Raw genomic sequence first — 15,789 nt, forward strand, 5'->3', positions numbered from 1 at the left:
CCGGAGCTTCTCCGCTCCCCGGGCCCCCCCCTCACCGCTGCCTGCGCTGCCAGGGGCCACCAGGGCCCCCCCGCAGGGGCTCACTGGGGTGTCCCCACTGCTCCCAGTACAAGCAACCTCAGCGGGCAGAAGGGATGGGAGGTCCCCCCGGGCCCCTCTGGAGCGGGATCCTTCCCCCGGGGCTGAAAGCTCTCCTTGAATTCAGGGCCAGATCGGTCTCTTCACCCCTGGCCCCCACTCTGGAAAGCACAGAGCACGAGGTGACGCTTCCACAGGGCTCGGGGACACGCACATCCCTGTGTCACACACGTGTTCTCCTGTCTCCAGCCCCCACAACCAGCCAAAAGACCTACAGGACATCGACTTCCAGCGGCAAAACCCCGGACTCTCCTGAATCCGGAGCCTCCAGTTTTCGCTGTTTGTTTTATGAAAATGATGAGTCAGTTTTTAAACAGCAAAAGCCTGTGTTTATCCGTGTTTTTCTCTCAAAATGAACCAAAAAATCTGTTGCCATCGGCTTCTCTTCTCACGCCATATGTCGCCTGCGCCACGGCCGCCAGATTCAAAGGGAACCGTTAGCATCTTGTCTCGGGGCTTTAACGAGGCGCCTTTGGGGGCTTTCACTCTCCAGCCACTCCCAACCTTCAGCGGTTGAAAGGAAGGAGGGAAAAGAAACATTTAAAAATGATGAATTTGGAGGCTATTTAAGATCAGGGTGGTTAAAAAGCAACACAGTCGCTGAGCAAGTTTGCTTTAAAGTGGGAATTTAAAGCCACGGAGAAACCCCTGTGTTTTTAGGCCAGTTACAGTCTCTACCTTATCATTTTGCGAGCTTTCCCTTCTTCCAGGAACCTGTCACCAATCTGTTCCTGGAGAGGCTCCAGCACTTTTCTGGGTCGTTTCTCCCGACGCCAGTTGCCACCGGGCCCGTTTCGAGCCTCCCAACGGCATTTTCTGGGGAGACGCCACTCAGCCTCGGTTTTCCAGCAGCAAACGGTGCCACCAGTACATCCAGCTCTCACTTGTGCCTTAGACCGCAAACTGCTGGGAAGGCAACACGCCCTCTGCCAACGCCAGCACCTGCCGCAGCCCCGTTACCACCCGCATTAACGGGTTATTTCACAGGGAAAGACAAGTCCCCCCACACTTCTCAGCAATGCCACGACCCAACGACTGCAAATGAGGTGGAACCTGATCCACGTGTGGAAACGAAGCAGGATCCCAGCTTGCCGCTCTCCTGTACCAGCCTCTGGACATTCACACCACCCTTTAGGGTGACTTCTTGGGAAATAAGGCATAACAGCAGCCAGAGATGCTATTTCTCACTAGGGTAAAACAAGATGACACTGCTGATGTTAAACACCTCCCAACCTACCACTGCCCGGGCAGGGTGAGGACGGTCAACCTGCACCCAGGTTTCTGTGGGCCCAACAAGAAGCCTGAACTGGGGCTGGGGAGAACCTCCTGCGGGCCCCCCGTGCGAGGCGAGGCCTGCAGCCAAGGCAGGCCTTGCACCCCTTCCCACCCCACACAGGCCCACCGGCGGGCAGAGGGCATCTCCCCAGCTCCCTGCAGCCCCCCCAGCCTGCCCGGCCATGCTCCTGACCCCCAGTTCAGGCCCAGTACAACCCAGTGTTCCCCAGTCCCCTCACAGTTCACCCACCACCCACGTGCTGCCCACAGCCTCCCCGACGCCACCGCGCATGCGCCGAGCCCGCCCGGCCCTGCCCACGGCGCAGGCGTGGGATGTACCATCCCGCGGGGACGAGGGGGGGGAGCGAGGGGGGAACCGCGCTTCTTTCCCCACGTCCCGAGTGGGTCCCGGCTGCTTGCCTGTCCTTATCACCCGGTATCCCGCCGCGGCTCTTCTCTCGCCGCCGTTCGAACCGCTCCGGGGCCGCGGGGACGGAGCGGGGTGGGCGCGGGGTGGTACGTGCCGGTCCCCGCGGCGCTCGCTGTGGGCGGGGCCGGGCCTGCCGCTTCTTCCTCTCCGCCCGGCCGCCGCCATGAGGTGAGGGGCCGCGTTTCTCCGTTCCACCCAGGCCCGCCCCGGCCACTGACAGCGAGCGGGGCCGGTCGGTGGGGTGGCCTCAATAGCGGGGGCTGCCCGGGCGCGCTATAGGGTGGGCTCCAGGCCCTGTGAGGCGGCTGCGGCCCCTTCAGGCCTCGGGGGAAAATGGCGGTCGGGCCGCGCTGGGGAGGGGGCGAAATGGCGGCCGGGGCCCAAGCCGAGGGGTGCAGGGGGAGGGAGGGGAGCGCTGAGCGGGGCTGGCCTCCCTGCTCTCGGGCCCTGCGGCCTTTAGCGGGTCCGGCCGACCCCGTCGTGCTGTTCCAGCGGCGCGGCCTGCACCCGGTGGGCTGTCCCGGGCCTTAGGGCCGTCCCGGCCGCGGGATCGAGCGTGGCGCTGAGGTGTGTGCGTGGTTCTCCCCAGTATGCTCCGGCTCCAGAAGAGGCTGGCCTCCAGCGTGCTGCGCTGCGGCAAAAAGAAGGTCTGGCTGGATCCCAATGAAACTAATGAGATCGCCAACGCTAACTCACGTAAGTAGTCATCGTGCCGGAACAGGGCCATGCTACACGTCGATTGCGTTGCCCTGTGGAAGAGGGACGCGTCAGGGATACGGGAAGAGGCTTTTAGACTAGCTCGGTAGCCATGAAGTTGGCTTAAGTAAAATTCTGACACTTGAGCGATTGTTTTGCATTTCAAAGTGGAAATGAGTCCATGGGCAGGATTTGTAAAGCTCCACAGATGAGAACGTGGTGCCTGGTGAGTTCTTGGTAGTGGGTTTAGTACGTGATGTCCTCTGAGATAACTGGGGGTGGTGATGGGAGGGTAAAAGAGCATCTCCAGCAGCACAAGGGGCTTTGGGGGAAGGTCTGGCTTGTCCTTTAGGTTGCAACCTTTTCATACAAGTGGGATGGGAGTCTGTACTTGCCTAATGTGTCCTCCTGTTGCACAGAAGATGTTGACCGTGGAGTTCCTTCCCACAGGTCAGCAGATCAGGAAGCTGATTAAGGATGGTCTGATCATCCGCAAACCTGTGACCGTTCACTCTCGTGCCCGATGCAGGAAGAACACCTTGGCCCGCCGGAAGGGCCGGCACATGGGCATTGGTAAGTGCTGGCTCCCAGAAATGTCAGTTTTCCATTGATTGGGGTCCGCCTACGAGCTTATATTTAACAACAATCCCCAAAGTCTGGTGGCAGGGCCTAAAATTGCAGTTTCTCTGTCAGTACTTTTTCTTCTTGAAGTAAAGAGAAGGATTAAACTTTTCAGCAAACGCGTGCTGTTCAACTTGCAGAAGTTCGGGCTCATTCCCCTGCTGTTTTCCCTCTCTAGGTAAGAGAAAGGGTACGGCCAATGCTCGGATGCCTGAGAAGGTGACCTGGATGAGGAGGATGCGGATCCTGAGGCGCCTGCTCCGGAGATACAGGGAGTCCAAGAAGATTGACCGCCATATGTAAGCCACCTCCAGCTTTGGGTCACGTCTCCACACCCTCAGATCCCCCCGTATTGCCGTGTGTGGCTCCTTGCTGTGCCGCTGGGTGAAAATAAGTCCTTTTTGGGAAGCACGGCACTGGAGAGCTGCTCTGGGGGAATGCCAGTACTTCTCCCGACGAGCCCTCTGCCTGCGCAGAGGAGGGGAGAGCCAGTGGAGGAGCTTCAGGGTGACCCTCCTCCTCACAGCACGTGTGCGCGTGTGTGTGTTCCTGCTTTGTGCTGGAAGCTGCAGGGTGGTTTCAGCCCTGAGCGGCTTCATTTACAGTCCGTTCTGTTCCGCTCCGTCAGGTACCACAGCCTCTACCTGAAGGTGAAGGGTAACGTCTTCAAGAACAAGCGGATCCTGATGGAGCACATCCACAAGCTCAAGGCAGACAAAGCTCGCAAGAAGCTCTTGGCGTAAGTCCTGCCGCGCTGTTGAGTTGTGGGGTCAATTTTTCTTTTCGGTCACTCCCCGGGCAGGTAATCCCGGGCGGCTGCTGCCGCTGGTGGCTCTGGCTGGTGAGGAATCAACCCCAAACTGGGCAGGGCTGGCTGGAAGCGGAGAAATGGGTGATTCTGGCAGAGCTTTGTGCGTTCCACCGCGTCCATAGTGGATGATGGTTGCCCATAAAGCTGCAAACTGGTGAATTTACTGATCTGTCCACTTGGATCTGTAAATGATTGACGGGGGGAGGTGAGGAGGCAGAAGAGCCGATGGATTTCAGAATCCTCCTGCGTGTTTGGTTAAAAATCAGGTGTTTTAACTTTGGTCTCCAGTAAAGCTGTGTGTCCCCAGAGCCAGGAGCCCGTCGGGGAGGGACAGCAGAGCCCCGTGTCCTCGCTCGGGGCAGAGTGGGACCAGTTTGGCACCACTGGAGCTGCAGTCAGAGCTGTGGGTGGCCCGTGAGCGCTGGAGCACAGCTCATTTCAGCAGCTGGTTGGGGGGGACCAGAGTCCTGTGGGGACAGAGGAGATATGGGGGGGTTAAAAGCCTTCTCCAGGCAGGTTGGGGTGATCCCTGCTCATTCACGAGCTGCTCTTTTAACTTCTTCAACTTGATCTTCTCACAGCGACCAGGCCGAAGCTCGCAGGTCCAAGACCAAGGAGGCTCGTAAGCGCCGCGAGGAACGTCTGCAGGCCAAGAAGGAGGAAATCATCAAGACCCTCTCCAAGGAGGAGGAGACCAAGAAGTAAAGGCTGTCCCTCTCCTCTCCATCGCGTTTGCCATCCTCAAGAGGTCAATAAAACACCACATTCAGGACTCCTCCTCCCACCCGCTCTCGGGCTCTGGCTCTCTCCGGGGTTTGTGGAGCTGGGAGGGAAGGGGCTGGGGAAGAAGATCGTGGTTGGTGGGATCTGAAGGGGTTGGTCGGGCAGTTCCTGGCGTGAGGGTGAGAGGGGCTGGTGGCCGGGGAAGGACACTTGTCCCAGTGAGTCAGTTGCCAATGGCAAAGCCCAGTTCGTGCCCCCACGGCTCCTCTGCCCACAGCCTGGTGACTAACCCTAAAGGGTGGCACTGGCCCCAAGTCCTCCCCCCCCCGCTGAGCTCTGGAGGGACAAAAGGGGTCTGGGGATCACCACTGCCAGCCCCAGCACCCCAGGGCCCTTCCTGGTGGCTCCCAGGGACAAACGGGGACAAGCAGCAGCTCCTTGGGGCATCTTCAGCCAGAGCTTCTGGCCGCCCTGCGGGAGGGGTGGTCCCAGGTGGACTGTGGAGCTCCTGGGGCTCACCCTGAACCCCCAGGAAAGGGCCCGGGGTGCCCCCATCACCCCAAGTCACAGCAGGAGGGGGCCGATGGCAGAGCCAGGCCAGGCATGGGCACAGAGGCCCCCCAGCCCCTCTTTAACATCCGAGAGCTGTGACCCCCTCATGGCCATGTCTGGGGTGACAGGAAGGAGACACCCGCGGTGGCCTTGGGGGGGCAGCTGGAGACACCAGGGGCGGGGGGCACAGCCCCGGGAGGGGCTTCAGGCACCCCCAGGCACAGGGCAGTCGTGCTGGTCCCTTGGGGGGCTGGAGGCCACCAAGCAGGGGGACATGCTGCAGCCCCCCCCCACGCTGCTGGTTTTGAGCCAGAGCTGATGGTGAGGGGGGGCTTTTTTGGGTGGGAGGGGGCACAGCCCCCACAGGTGCCCCTGGGGCGGTGCAGGATGTGCTGAGGGGGAGGGCTGGGATGGGAAGGGGTGGGGGTCTGTGCACACCCAGGCACCGGGGCTGCAGCTCGCACCAGGGGCCAACCCCCCCCCCCCCCCCCCCCAAGGACTGGGTCAGGCCCCCCCAAGAGACCCCCCCCCCACTCACCCAAGCGGCTCCTTACCAACCCCATGCTGGAGACCGTCCTCGCTGGGGTTGGGGGGGGGGGGGCTGACAGGGGACAGCCCCCCCCAGGAGACAACACCCCCCCCTCACAGGCTCTGCCCCATCCCTGGCTGCAGCCGGGGCTTTTATAAGCTGCGGGGGGGGGGGGGGGGCGTCCCCACCCACAGGAAACGCTGCTGAGACCCTCCCACCTCATCACGCAGGTGAGGGGGGGACCACCTGGGGACGGGGCTGGGTGGGCCAGCTGGCCCCACTGCTCGCCCTGGGCTGTGTCCCCATGCGTCACACACCACACACCCCCACACACACACACCCCCACCCCCCCTTCCCGGTGCTACCCCCCCACCCCCCCCCCCGACTTGCCCCCCCCTTCCCGCCCGGTGCCTGCTCTCTCCTTGGCCTCGCCTCCACCGATGGTGACTCACCGCGGGGTGACTCATGGTGGCCAAAGAGCCCCCCGGTGGCCACGGGGGTGGCACCAAGATGAGGAGATGGGCAACCCGCAGCGGGGGTGTGTGTGTGGGGGGGTGTGTGTGTGTGTGTGTGTGTTTCCCCCCCCCTCCCCACCCAGACGCGTGGCAGCACCAAAGCTTGTCCCCTCGGCACCAAAAAACGACCTGGTGGCACCGTCACCGCGGTGACAGCCTTTTATTTCGGATCTTGGGCCGGGGGGGGGGACGACACAGGGACAATTATTGCTTGGGCTCCAGCAGCCGGGCAGGGCACACGCGTGTGGGGCTGCACACGCATGTGTTAGTGCAGATACAGGTATGTAGGGCTCCTGGGGGGGGGCATGTGGGGCTGCACACGCGTGTGTTAGTGCAGATACAGGTGTGTTTGGCTCTGGGGGGGGGTGTGTTTCTGTGGGGCTGGACACGCGTGTGTTAGTGCACAGACACAGGCGTGTGTGGCTCGGGGGGGGGGGGGCGTGTGGGGCTCCCACACGCGTGTGCACAGGCAGAGGGGGTGTGTCCTGGTGTGCGCACGGGGATTTGCACACCTGTGCTGGTGTGCAGACCCCCCCGCCAGCTCACACGAGGGGTTAGGAGCACCCGTGTAGGTACCCCCCCCCCCCTGCCGTGGGCAGTGCCCCCCCCGTGTCCCCTCCCAGCCGGGCACACACCTCGGGCCAGACCCCGGGGGATGGAGACACCGGGAGTGGCCCCCGGGGGGGGGGGGGGATGAAGTCCCCCCCAGAGGGGGCTTCCTGAGGTGTGGAGGAGATCCAGGGAGGTGGTGGGGACGGGGCCACCAGAGGTTGGCTGGAGGTTGCCCCCCCCCCCCCCACCCTCAGATCTCGGTGAGCGCCTCGGCGGGGACCAGCCCCCGTTTCCTGCCGCTGGTCACCCGCAGGAGACCCCGGGTCCTGCCCACGCCCACGCAGATCTGGGTCGGACAGATAGACAGACGGACAGACGGTGGGATGGCACGGCCCTGCTGCCCCCCCCCCCCCCCCCCTACCTACCACCACCACACACACCCCCCCCCAGGCTGAGGACGGACACAACTCGGTGCACCCCAGGGCAGCCGGGTGCTGGCTCCGGCAGGGGTCGGGGGGGGGTGGTGGTGGTGGGGGGGGGGGTGTCCCGTGTGTCCCCCACCCCCTGCCCTCACCTGGTTCTCCCGGAGGCTCATGTGCCCCCGTTCCCTGTCGCCCGGCACGGCCCGGCAGCTCCTCCAGACGCTCTCCCCGGGACGGACGCGCTGCACGAAGTTGGCCGGGAAGAAGCCCAAGCGGTCGCCCACCTTCCCCTGCGGCACGGCCCCCGGGTCATGGCTGAGACCCCACCCCACCCCGCACTCATCACACCAGTGAACACCCCAGCGGGCACCAGCCCCCGGGGCTCCCCCCCCCCCACCCCCCCAACTCCTCCCAGCCCCACGGAGCCCCCCCCCCCCCGCCCCTGACCTTCCACCACTCCTCGTTGGAATCGTCCACCAGCGTCACCCTGTCCCCGGGCCTGTGGGGAGGGAGGTGTGGGGCAGCGTGGGGATGTGTGTCCCCCCCCTCTCTCTGTGCTGCCCCCACAGGGCCGGTGTGTCGTCCCCCCCCCCCCCCCGCCCGGCCCCCTCCCCACTCACTGCAGCGCCAGGTCCTGCTGCTCCTGGGGCACGAACTTGTAGAGAGCCACGTAGGAGAACATGGGGGCCCCGTCCCGCCGCGCCGGCCCCCGGGCAGCCTGAGGACACAGCCAGCCCTGCCCCACTGCCCCACACCTCTGCCCCATGGCAACCAGCCCTGCCCCATGGCCCCTAGCCTGGACCCATGGCCCCCAGCCCTGTGCCAGCATCCTATCCTTCTGCCCCACAGCCCCCTTCCAACACCGCATTCCTCTGCCCCACAGAACTCTTCCATCACCCCACTCCTCTGCCCCACAGCCCCATTCCTCTGCCCCACAGCCCCCTTCCAACACCCCACTCCTCTGCCCCACAGCCCCCTTCCAACACCCCATCCCCACAGCCCCACGGCCCCATTCCTCTGCCCCACGGCCCCAGTGCATCACCCAAGCCCCCCCAGCCCCCACCTTTCATCCCATCCTGCCCCCCCCAGGCCCCTACCTGCTGCCCAGGGCTCTTCTCCTCCGCACTGTCCCTCTCTGCTGGGGTGACAACTGCTGAGATGGGGGGGGGGGCAGAGTCAGCCCTGACCCCCCCAGTCCGACCCCCCACCCCAACGTCACCCCCTTACCGCCATCGCTCGGGCTCCCCGCGCTCGGGGCGTCCCCACTCTCCTCCTCGGCTGCCGCCTTCTCACCCTGGGGCAGAGGGAGGGGTTGGGGGGGGGGTCCCACACCCCCATAGTGTCGTGTCGTGTCCTCCCCCCGCAGCCCTCCCGGGGGGGGGGGTACCTGGATGCCGGGGGGCAGCTCCGTGGGGCCGGTGCCGTGTGCCAGGGAGGTGCCGAACCGCAGCGTCTCGTACACCGGGTCCACACCGGGGTCTGTTGGGGGGGGGAACGGACGGGGGGGGGGGGGGGGGTGTCAGGACCCCCCCCCCCCCCAGCACAGCCTGCACCCCGGGGTGCAGCCAGGAGGCTCACCTGGGGGGGGCTCACCCTGCGTGGAGCCCCCCTGCTCCGGCAGCAGCAGGGGGGAGCTGAAATTGCGGCGGAAAGAGGTGGCCTGGGGGAAAAAACAGGGGGGTCAGGAAAAACCCCAGAGGTTTGGGGGGAAAAACAAGGGTTTTGGGGAAAAGGGGCACCCAGCAGCCCCGGGGACGAGGGGGGGGGCCGAGCTGAGTGCTGGGATTGAGTGTGCCCCTGGGGCCGGGGACCCCCGTGTGTTTGGGGGGGGGGGGGGTGTGTGTGCTTGCACACATCCCTGTGCTCACACATGCCTGTGGACACGTATCCCGGCGCACACGCGTGTGCGCAGCCACGGGCCCCACTGCCTGCAGCCCCCCGGGGACAGGGCTGTGTCGGGGGGCTCGGGGGGGGTGTGCTGGCAGGGCTGTGTGTGTGTGTGTGTGCGTGTGTGTGTCCCCCCCCCACGAGCACGTACCGGTTTGCCGGGGCACTGCTGGTGCGAGATGCCCTCGGAGCACCAGAGGTGCACGCCGGCCTTGCACGCCTTGCACCGCAGGCCCTGCCGTGAGTTGCCTGCAGGCAGCGAGGGGGGGGGACACGTCACGGCCAGGGACAGGTGGTGTCCCCCCCCCAGCACCCCTCCAGACACCCCACCCCCCCCCCGCCATCGTCCTCCTCTGGCCCCCACCTGCGATGAGCTGCCGGCACAGCTCGCAGGGGCAATGCTTCTTGAAGACGTACTGCTGGAAGCCGTGTGTCCGCGGGGGGGACGGGGGGGTCCCGGCGCCCTGCACGCCCCCCCCCGCCCGTGGGAAGAGGCTCTCCACGCTCTTGCTCCGCAGCAGCGTCCGGAGGGACAGCGACCGCTTCAACCGCTGCATCTGCCGGAGGGACCCCCCCTGGGACGGCGGGGAACCCCCCCCCCAGGGGTGGCAATGAACCCGGGGGGGGGCGACACCCCTTAGGGGTGACAGGGACCCCCCCCCCCCAAGGGGTGGCAACGACCCAGGGAGGGGCCGGGAGGGATCTCCCAGGGGTTGCAGGGACCCGGGAGGGGCCGAGGGGACCCCTCCTGGGATGGCAGGGACCCCCCCAGGGGTGGTAGGGACCCCGGGAGGGGACGGGGGGATCCCCCCGGGGTGGCAGGGACCCCTCCCAGCGCCCCCCCTCTCCCTCCCGCTGCCACCCCCGCTGCACCAGCCCGGCCCGGCCGGGGAACCGGGTTTAGCGGGGCCGGTGGGGGGGGGGGGGCCGGACCCCCCCGGGCTGGGGCTGGCGACACCCCGAAGAAGCTGAGATCTCCCGGGACACGCTCTTCCCCCCCCCCCCCGCACGCCATGCACGGAACCCCCCCCTCCCCCGGTGCAACCCCCGGTGCTCCCCCCCCGGCCGTACCTTGCTGCCGGGCCCGGCGGGGGGCGGCTCGGGGGGGTCCGCAGGTTCGCTCTCCCCGGGGGGGTCCGTCATGCGCCCGCCACGCCCCCTCCGCCGCCACCGCCCCCCCCGCCGCCGCCTCCCGCTGTCGCGACAGCGCCGCGACCCGGTCGCGACAGAGCTCAAGCCGCCGCCGGTCCCTCCCCAGCGGGGGGGGGTGTATGTGGGGGGGGGTGTATGTGGAGAGATATGCTAATCCTGGGCTGCCCATTGGCTGCCGGCCCCAACTGGGGCGGGGCTTGCCCCCCACATCACCAGGCGTCGCAGATGGGAGGGGGCACTGGGGAACCCCCCCCCTCATTGACACTGTTAGGGGGCAGCACCCATTACCCCCCCGGCACCGATATCCCGGGGGGGGGTGGGGTGTCAGCGCTCATGGCTCCCCCCAATTGCCCCCCGGGGGATGCAGCACCCCCCCTCCATTTGCACCCCGGGGGGGCGGGAAACAGCACCCTCAGACCCCCCCCATTTGCACCCTGGGGGTGGGGGGGGCAGCACCCACAGACACCCCCTCTTTGCCTCTGCATCCTCCCCCCCTCGACACCCAAGGGGAGGGGGGGGGCAGCACCCATATCACCCCCCCCCCATAAACACCCGGAGGGGGGGGTGGTTGTCAGCGCCCCACATGGGCAACACCCCCCCCTCCGCCCCCCCCCCCCGCCGCCTTTTTCTCCCCAAAATGAGCCAAATCTGGGCGAAAATTAATGGAATTAAAATGCGGCGGGGGCTGGCACAGGGCGGCCTTGGCTTGTCGCCCTGGACTGGAATGGCTGGGGGGGGGGGGACACAAGGCGGGGGGGGGACGAAGATGTCCTTGGCTGGGACAAGGGGACAGGGAATGGCTGGGGGGGGGACACACGCGGGGTTGTTCACAGGGAGGGGGTGTCCAGCTGGCCAATGGCCGGCTGCAGCCCCCCCCCCGTGAATAACCCCTCGTGTGTGTCCCCCCCGGGTGTCCCCCCCACTTTGTATTGACAACAAACACGGGGGGGGGCCCCCCCTCCACTATTTACTGTCAACTCCCTCCCCAAACTGGACCCAACTGGGCCAACCCCGCTCTCCCCACCCCTCCCTGCGCCTATAAAAGCCGGGGGGGGGACACACACCCCCCCAGCCCTACAACCTGTCCTTCCTTGTTGTCACCTTGTGTGTGTGTGTGTGTGTTCCCCCCCCCACCTCGCAGGACGCCCCCCCCCCCCCCTTCACCATGCTCTTCTGGCACGGTCAACCTGACCATTACTGGTCCAGTCCTGGGGAGATGTACCCCATCTCCGGCCCTGGGCTGCTCAGGTACCACCCACCCCCCCACCCCCAAAAAACCCAATACTCTGTTTTTTAGGGAAACTGAGGCACGGCTGGGTGCCCACCTTTCGTTGGGGGGGGGGTGGGGGGGCTGTTTTCTCGCAGGGACCCCCCCGCGTTGCCTTACCTGAAGCAGGAGGAACCCTGCCCGGCTTTCCAGTACGTCCTCTGCGCCCCCACTTCTCCCGCCGTCCGGCACCACGAGGAGACCCTCACCTACCTCAACCAGGGTGAGCCGGGGCGGGGGGGGGAGCTCGGGAGGGTGGGACCCCCCCACTTTGGTGTCCTCAGCACCCATTTTTGCCCCCCCCCCGCCCCTTCCCCCCCAGGGCAGTCGTATGAGATCCGCATGATGGGGAACCCCCGGGCGGACCCCGGCGGGGAGGGACGGAGGATGCTGAAGGTGAGATGGGGGTAGGGACCCCCCCCCCCAAAAAAAAAAACTTGGGGTGAAGCCTTGGGGGCAAAGCTCTGACATTATGTCCCAGTTCAGCCCCTGTCCAGTCCCAGTTCAGCCCCAGTTCAGCCCCTGTCCAGTCCCACCTCAACCCCTGTTCAGCCTCAGCTCAGTCCCAATCCAGCCCCAGTTCAGCCCCAATCCAGCCCCAGTTCAGCCCCTAGCAAGCCCCAGTTCAGTCCCAGTTCAGCCCCAGTTCAGCCCCTGTCCAGTCCCACCCCAACCCCTGTTCAGCCTCAGCTCAGTCCCTAGCAAGCCCCAGTTCAGCCCCAATCCAGCCCCAGTTCAGCCCCTAGCAAGCCCCAGTTCAGCCCCAGTTCAGCTCCAATTCAGCTCTGGTCCAGTCCCAGTTCAGCCCCAGTTCAGCCCAAATCCAGCCCCAGTCCAGCCCCATCCCTCCGCTGGCCGTGGCAGCGGCTGTGGGTCCGTGGCAGTGGCCGTGGGGCTGTGGCGGTGGCCGTGGGCTCAGCCGCAGCCGTGGTGGTGGCCGCGGTGGTGGTGGCCGTGGTGGTGGTGGCCGTGGGCTCAGCTCAGCGGTGGGGGGCGGCGGGGCCCGATCCTGTCGCGCAGAGCGTGGTGCGGGTGGTCTTCCACGACCGGCGGCTGCAGTACTCGGAGCAGCAGCAGCTGGAGGGCTGGCGGTGGAGCCGCCCGGGCGACCGCATCCTCGACATCGGTCAGTGCCGGCGGTGGGCGAGGGGCTGGGGGGGGGGGGCTGGGGAGGGACCTGGGGGGCCGTGCTCACCCCCCCTCCCGCAGACATCCCCCTCTCCGTCGGCATCCTCGAACCCCAAATCCACCCCACGCTGCTCAACACGGTGGAGTTCCTCTGGGACCCCTCGAGAAGGACCTCCGTCTTCGTGCAGGTGGGGGCCAGGCCCGGCTGGGGGCTGGAGAGACTTGGGGGGGGCCCGGGGGGGGTCACGGCAGCCACCGCCGACCCCGCTGTCCCCGGCCAGGTTCACTGCATCAGCACCGAGTTCACGCTGCGCAAGAACGGGGGGGAGAAAGGCGTCCCCTTCCGCATCCAGATCGACACTTATGGGGTGGGGGGCAAGGGGGACCCCCCCGAGCACCTCCACTCCGCCAGCTGCCTCGTCAAGGTGTTCAAGGTACTGGGTGGGGGGCACCAGTGGCCCCAGGGTGACCAGTGCCCCCTCCCCATTCCCTGCAAACCCCCCTCTGAGCGTGGGGCTGGGTGCAATGGGGGGGGTGGGTCCATGGGTCTGGGTGTCCGGGGTTCTGGGCTCCCGGGAGTCTGGGGTCCCCGTTGGCCACCGTGGCGGTGGTCCTGGCTCACGGCCACCGGCGCAGCCCAAGGGGGCCGATAGGAAGCAGAAGACGGACCGGGAGAAGGTGGAGAAGCAGCCGGCGCCGGAGCGGGAGAAATTCCAGCCGGCCTATGAGAGCACGGTGCTGGCCGAGGTGGGGGCCGGCCCTGAGCCCCCCCTGCGGGCTGGGGTCCCCCCCTACAACCCCCTGACCCCTCTCCATCCCCAGTGCGCCCCGTGGCCGGATGCGCTGGGTGCACCCCTCAGCCCCCCAGGCACCCCGGGGCTGCCCTCTCCTCACCCCTTCAAGCTGCTGAGCCCCGAGAGGTAAGTGGGGACCCCCCCTGGACCCCCACCCGCTGCTGGGTTCCCCTACTCAGCCCCGGCCCCTCTCCCCCCAGGGGGTGTGTGTCGCCCACCTGCGCTGCCGACAGCCCCGTGGAGAGTCCCGGTGAGGTGAGGGTGCCCCTATAGCCCCCCCCCCCCGGCCCCCCCCAGGGAGGGGGCTGGCTGGGCTGAGAACGTGCCCGCTCGGTGCATGCCCCGGCTGAGGCTCGTCTCCCGCGGCCCCAGGCGCTGAGCCCCTGCGCGTCCCCCCTGGAGACTCAGCAATGGCTGCACGAGCGCCGCTTCTCCGCCTGCGCCCGCGTCTTCGCCAACTTCGCAGGTGAAGCCGTGGGGCGGCACCGGGCCAGGGTGGGGGGGCAGAGCCGTCCCCCCCGCGGCTGGGACCCCCCACTCCCCCTGAGCCCTCCTTGTCCGCAGGGGCCGACCTGCTGAAGCTCTCCCGCAGGGACCTCATCCAGATCTGCGGAGCCCCCGACGGCATCCGCCTCTGCCACGCGCTGACGGGCCGGTGGGCTCCCAAATCCCACCGGGCTCCTCGGACCCTCTTTTTGGGGACCCCCAGGAGCCCCCCCCCCGCCTGGCTGGACCCTGTGCCCCCCCGTCAGACCCCTCTCTGCCTCCACAGGTGCCCCCGGCCCCGGCTGACCCTCTACGTGTCGCGGGAGCCCGTCGGTGGGGCTGAGGGTGCGGAGGACGGATGCTCAGGTACCGGGGGGGTGGCGGGGGGCAGTGGGGGGGCAGTGTGGGATGGGTCCCCGCTCACTGCCCTGTCCCCATCCTGTCCCCAGGGCTGTACCAGGAGGTGCAGCTGGAGGAGCTGACGGTGGCCGAGCTGACCGGGAAGCTGGCCCGGCTCCTGGGGTTGCCCGTGGGCCAGATCCTGCGGGTCTCCCGGCAGGGACCCTCCGGCATCCACATCCTCGTCAGCGACACGGTAAGGACCAGGGGGGACACCCAGGAGGTGACAGACCCCGTGGCCCCTCGGGGTGCCCAACCTGCTCCCACCGAGGGTGCCCCTGGCCGCAGCGGGATGAGGGTCCGGGCTCTGGGATGGGACACGCGGCCCCAACCCCGTCCCCCCTCACCTCGCTCCCCACCCCCCCCAAGATGATCAGGAACCTCTTGGACGAGACGTGCTTCGTGGTGGCCATCAGCAAAGGTGAGGTGGTGGCCAGGGCCCGCGGGCAGGGGACGATGGCCCCGGCTGAGCCGTGTCTCTGGGCAGCGCACGGTCCCGAGGGGCTTCAGCTGCTGCTGCGGTAGGACCCGGCCCCCGGGAAGGGACATCCCGCACCGGTACCGGAGCTGCGCGGGGACGGAGAGAGGAGCCCGAGGCCGAGGGGAGGGGGTCCCAGCCTGGCTCCCGTCTCGCCTCCGTCCCTTTGTCCCTGCGGATGGTGGCTGCGTCCCCGCACCCACCGCGTTACCGTCCCCTCGTCCCCCGTTTGTATTAAAGGACGGAGGGAGCCACCCCCGAGCGTGGCCTCGTCCCTGTGGCACCGGCGAGGGGTCCCGGGGGGTCTGGCACCCTCTGTGGGGTGGGAGCAGCCCCACGGCCGGGTTGGGGAGTGGGGCTGATGGGGACACCCCCCGGCGGGCGCCTGGGGGAGCCCGGGCAGAGCCAGGTCCCGTCGCCCTGGGATGGGGGACACCGGGAGGAAAGGACTCGCGGGTGAAGGATGGGTTTGGGATAAAAAACATGGCGGGAGGTTCCCCAAAGGAAGGACGGAGACCGAGAGGGGACAGAGGACACGGGCGAGGGGCAGGGAGGGCACCGGGACACCCCCAGATGGGTCTGAGAGCAAGGTGTTGGCACAGACAGGGAGAGGGGACGGCAGCGAGTGTGGGGACAGAGGGGGACATGGGACCATCACTGGGGTTTGGGGCGAGGGAGGGGGAAGGAAACACCCACCACCCTCCCCAAAATCCTCCCGGCCAAGGGGTGCTCAGTCCCACCCACCCCGTCCCCTCACCGCCCCGCAGAGACCACGCACAGCTCATCACACAGACATCAGGGCTCCCCCGCTAAATGATGAGCCCCGAATCTCAGCGCTCAGTGGCCACTGTGGCCACCAGATCAGACACCCCCCCCCCCCCCCGGGGCAACCTGCCCCAGCCCCCCAGGAACAGGGACACACACACACACAGAG

The 15,789-nt window shown here is 67.1% G+C and overlaps 3 protein-coding genes across 4 annotated transcripts; 2 read left to right on the plus strand and 1 right to left on the minus strand.

Annotated features, from left to right (window-relative positions):
* The first annotated feature begins 1,766 nt into the window (after window positions 1-1,766).
* On the plus strand, window positions 1,767-4,757 carry RPL19 (ribosomal protein L19). 2 transcript variants are annotated; one of them, XM_074162724.1, is made up of 6 exons: window positions 1,767-2,011; window positions 2,433-2,539; window positions 2,990-3,112; window positions 3,339-3,459; window positions 3,789-3,899; window positions 4,553-4,757. In XM_074162724.1, the coding sequence occupies exons 1-6, from the start codon at window positions 2,007-2,009 to the stop codon at window positions 4,674-4,676; spliced, it is 591 nt and encodes a 196-aa protein (XP_074018825.1). In that variant the 5' UTR covers window positions 1,767-2,006; the 3' UTR covers window positions 4,677-4,757. The 2 variants fall into 2 exon arrangements, with proteins under 2 accessions (XP_074018825.1, XP_074018826.1); XM_074162725.1 differs by having other exon boundaries at window positions 2,009-2,123.
* Window positions 4,758-7,092: 2,335 nt separating this feature from the next.
* Window positions 7,093-10,294, minus strand: STAC2 (SH3 and cysteine rich domain 2). The gene is made up of 11 exons (XM_074162960.1): window positions 10,223-10,294; window positions 9,516-9,708; window positions 9,303-9,400; window positions 8,843-8,924; window positions 8,652-8,743; window positions 8,492-8,558; window positions 8,362-8,414; window positions 7,885-7,982; window positions 7,712-7,763; window positions 7,417-7,554; window positions 7,093-7,188 (listed from the first exon to the last, which is right to left on the minus strand). The coding sequence occupies exons 1-11, from the start codon at window positions 10,292-10,294 to the stop codon at window positions 7,093-7,095; spliced, it is 1,041 nt and encodes a 346-aa protein (XP_074019061.1).
* A 1,174-nt stretch (window positions 10,295-11,468) lies between these two features.
* Window positions 11,469-14,902, plus strand: LOC141474722 (transcription factor CP2-like protein 1). The gene is made up of 14 exons (XM_074162781.1): window positions 11,469-11,551; window positions 11,669-11,793; window positions 11,893-11,966; window positions 12,591-12,696; window positions 12,780-12,886; window positions 12,980-13,132; window positions 13,335-13,445; window positions 13,521-13,618; window positions 13,693-13,747; window positions 13,865-13,958; window positions 14,057-14,147; window positions 14,265-14,344; window positions 14,428-14,573; window positions 14,747-14,902. Exons 1-14 carry the CDS (start codon window positions 11,469-11,471, stop codon window positions 14,900-14,902), a joined length of 1,479 nt encoding a protein of 492 aa, XP_074018882.1.
* Window positions 14,903-15,789: the final 887 nt, after the last annotated feature.

The sequence above is a fragment of the Numenius arquata genome, chromosome 23 (assembly GCF_964106895.1).
Source record: "Numenius arquata chromosome 23, bNumArq3.hap1.1, whole genome shotgun sequence".
Lineage (NCBI taxonomy): Eukaryota > Metazoa > Chordata > Aves > Charadriiformes > Scolopacidae > Numenius > Numenius arquata.

Coding starts and splice junctions, on each gene's coding strand:
- STAC2 (XM_074162960.1), bottom strand. CDS start 10,294: ATGACGGACCCCCCCGGGGAGAGCGAACCTGCGGACCCCCCCGAGCCG. Junction 8,744..8,842: donor GCAGGGTGAGCCCCCCCCAG/GTGAGCCTCCTG, acceptor CCCCCCCAACAG/ACCCCGGTGTGGACCCGGTG. Junction 7,983..8,361: donor AGAAGAGCCCTGGGCAGCAG/GTAGGGGCCTGG, acceptor CTGTGTCCTCAG/GCTGCCCGGGGGCCGGCGCG.
- LOC141474722 (XM_074162781.1), top strand. CDS start 11,469: ATGCTCTTCTGGCACGGTCAACCTGACCATTACTGGTCCAGTCCTGGG. Junction 13,748..13,864: donor CCGTGGAGAGTCCCGGTGAG/GTGAGGGTGCCC, acceptor CCGCGGCCCCAG/GCGCTGAGCCCCTGCGCGTC. Junction 13,959..14,056: donor CGTCTTCGCCAACTTCGCAG/GTGAAGCCGTGG, acceptor CCTTGTCCGCAG/GGGCCGACCTGCTGAAGCTC.
- RPL19 (XM_074162724.1), top strand. Junction 2,540..2,989: donor GATCGCCAACGCTAACTCAC/GTAAGTAGTCAT, acceptor TCCTTCCCACAG/GTCAGCAGATCAGGAAGCTG. Junction 3,113..3,338: donor GGGCCGGCACATGGGCATTG/GTAAGTGCTGGC, acceptor TTCCCTCTCTAG/GTAAGAGAAAGGGTACGGCC.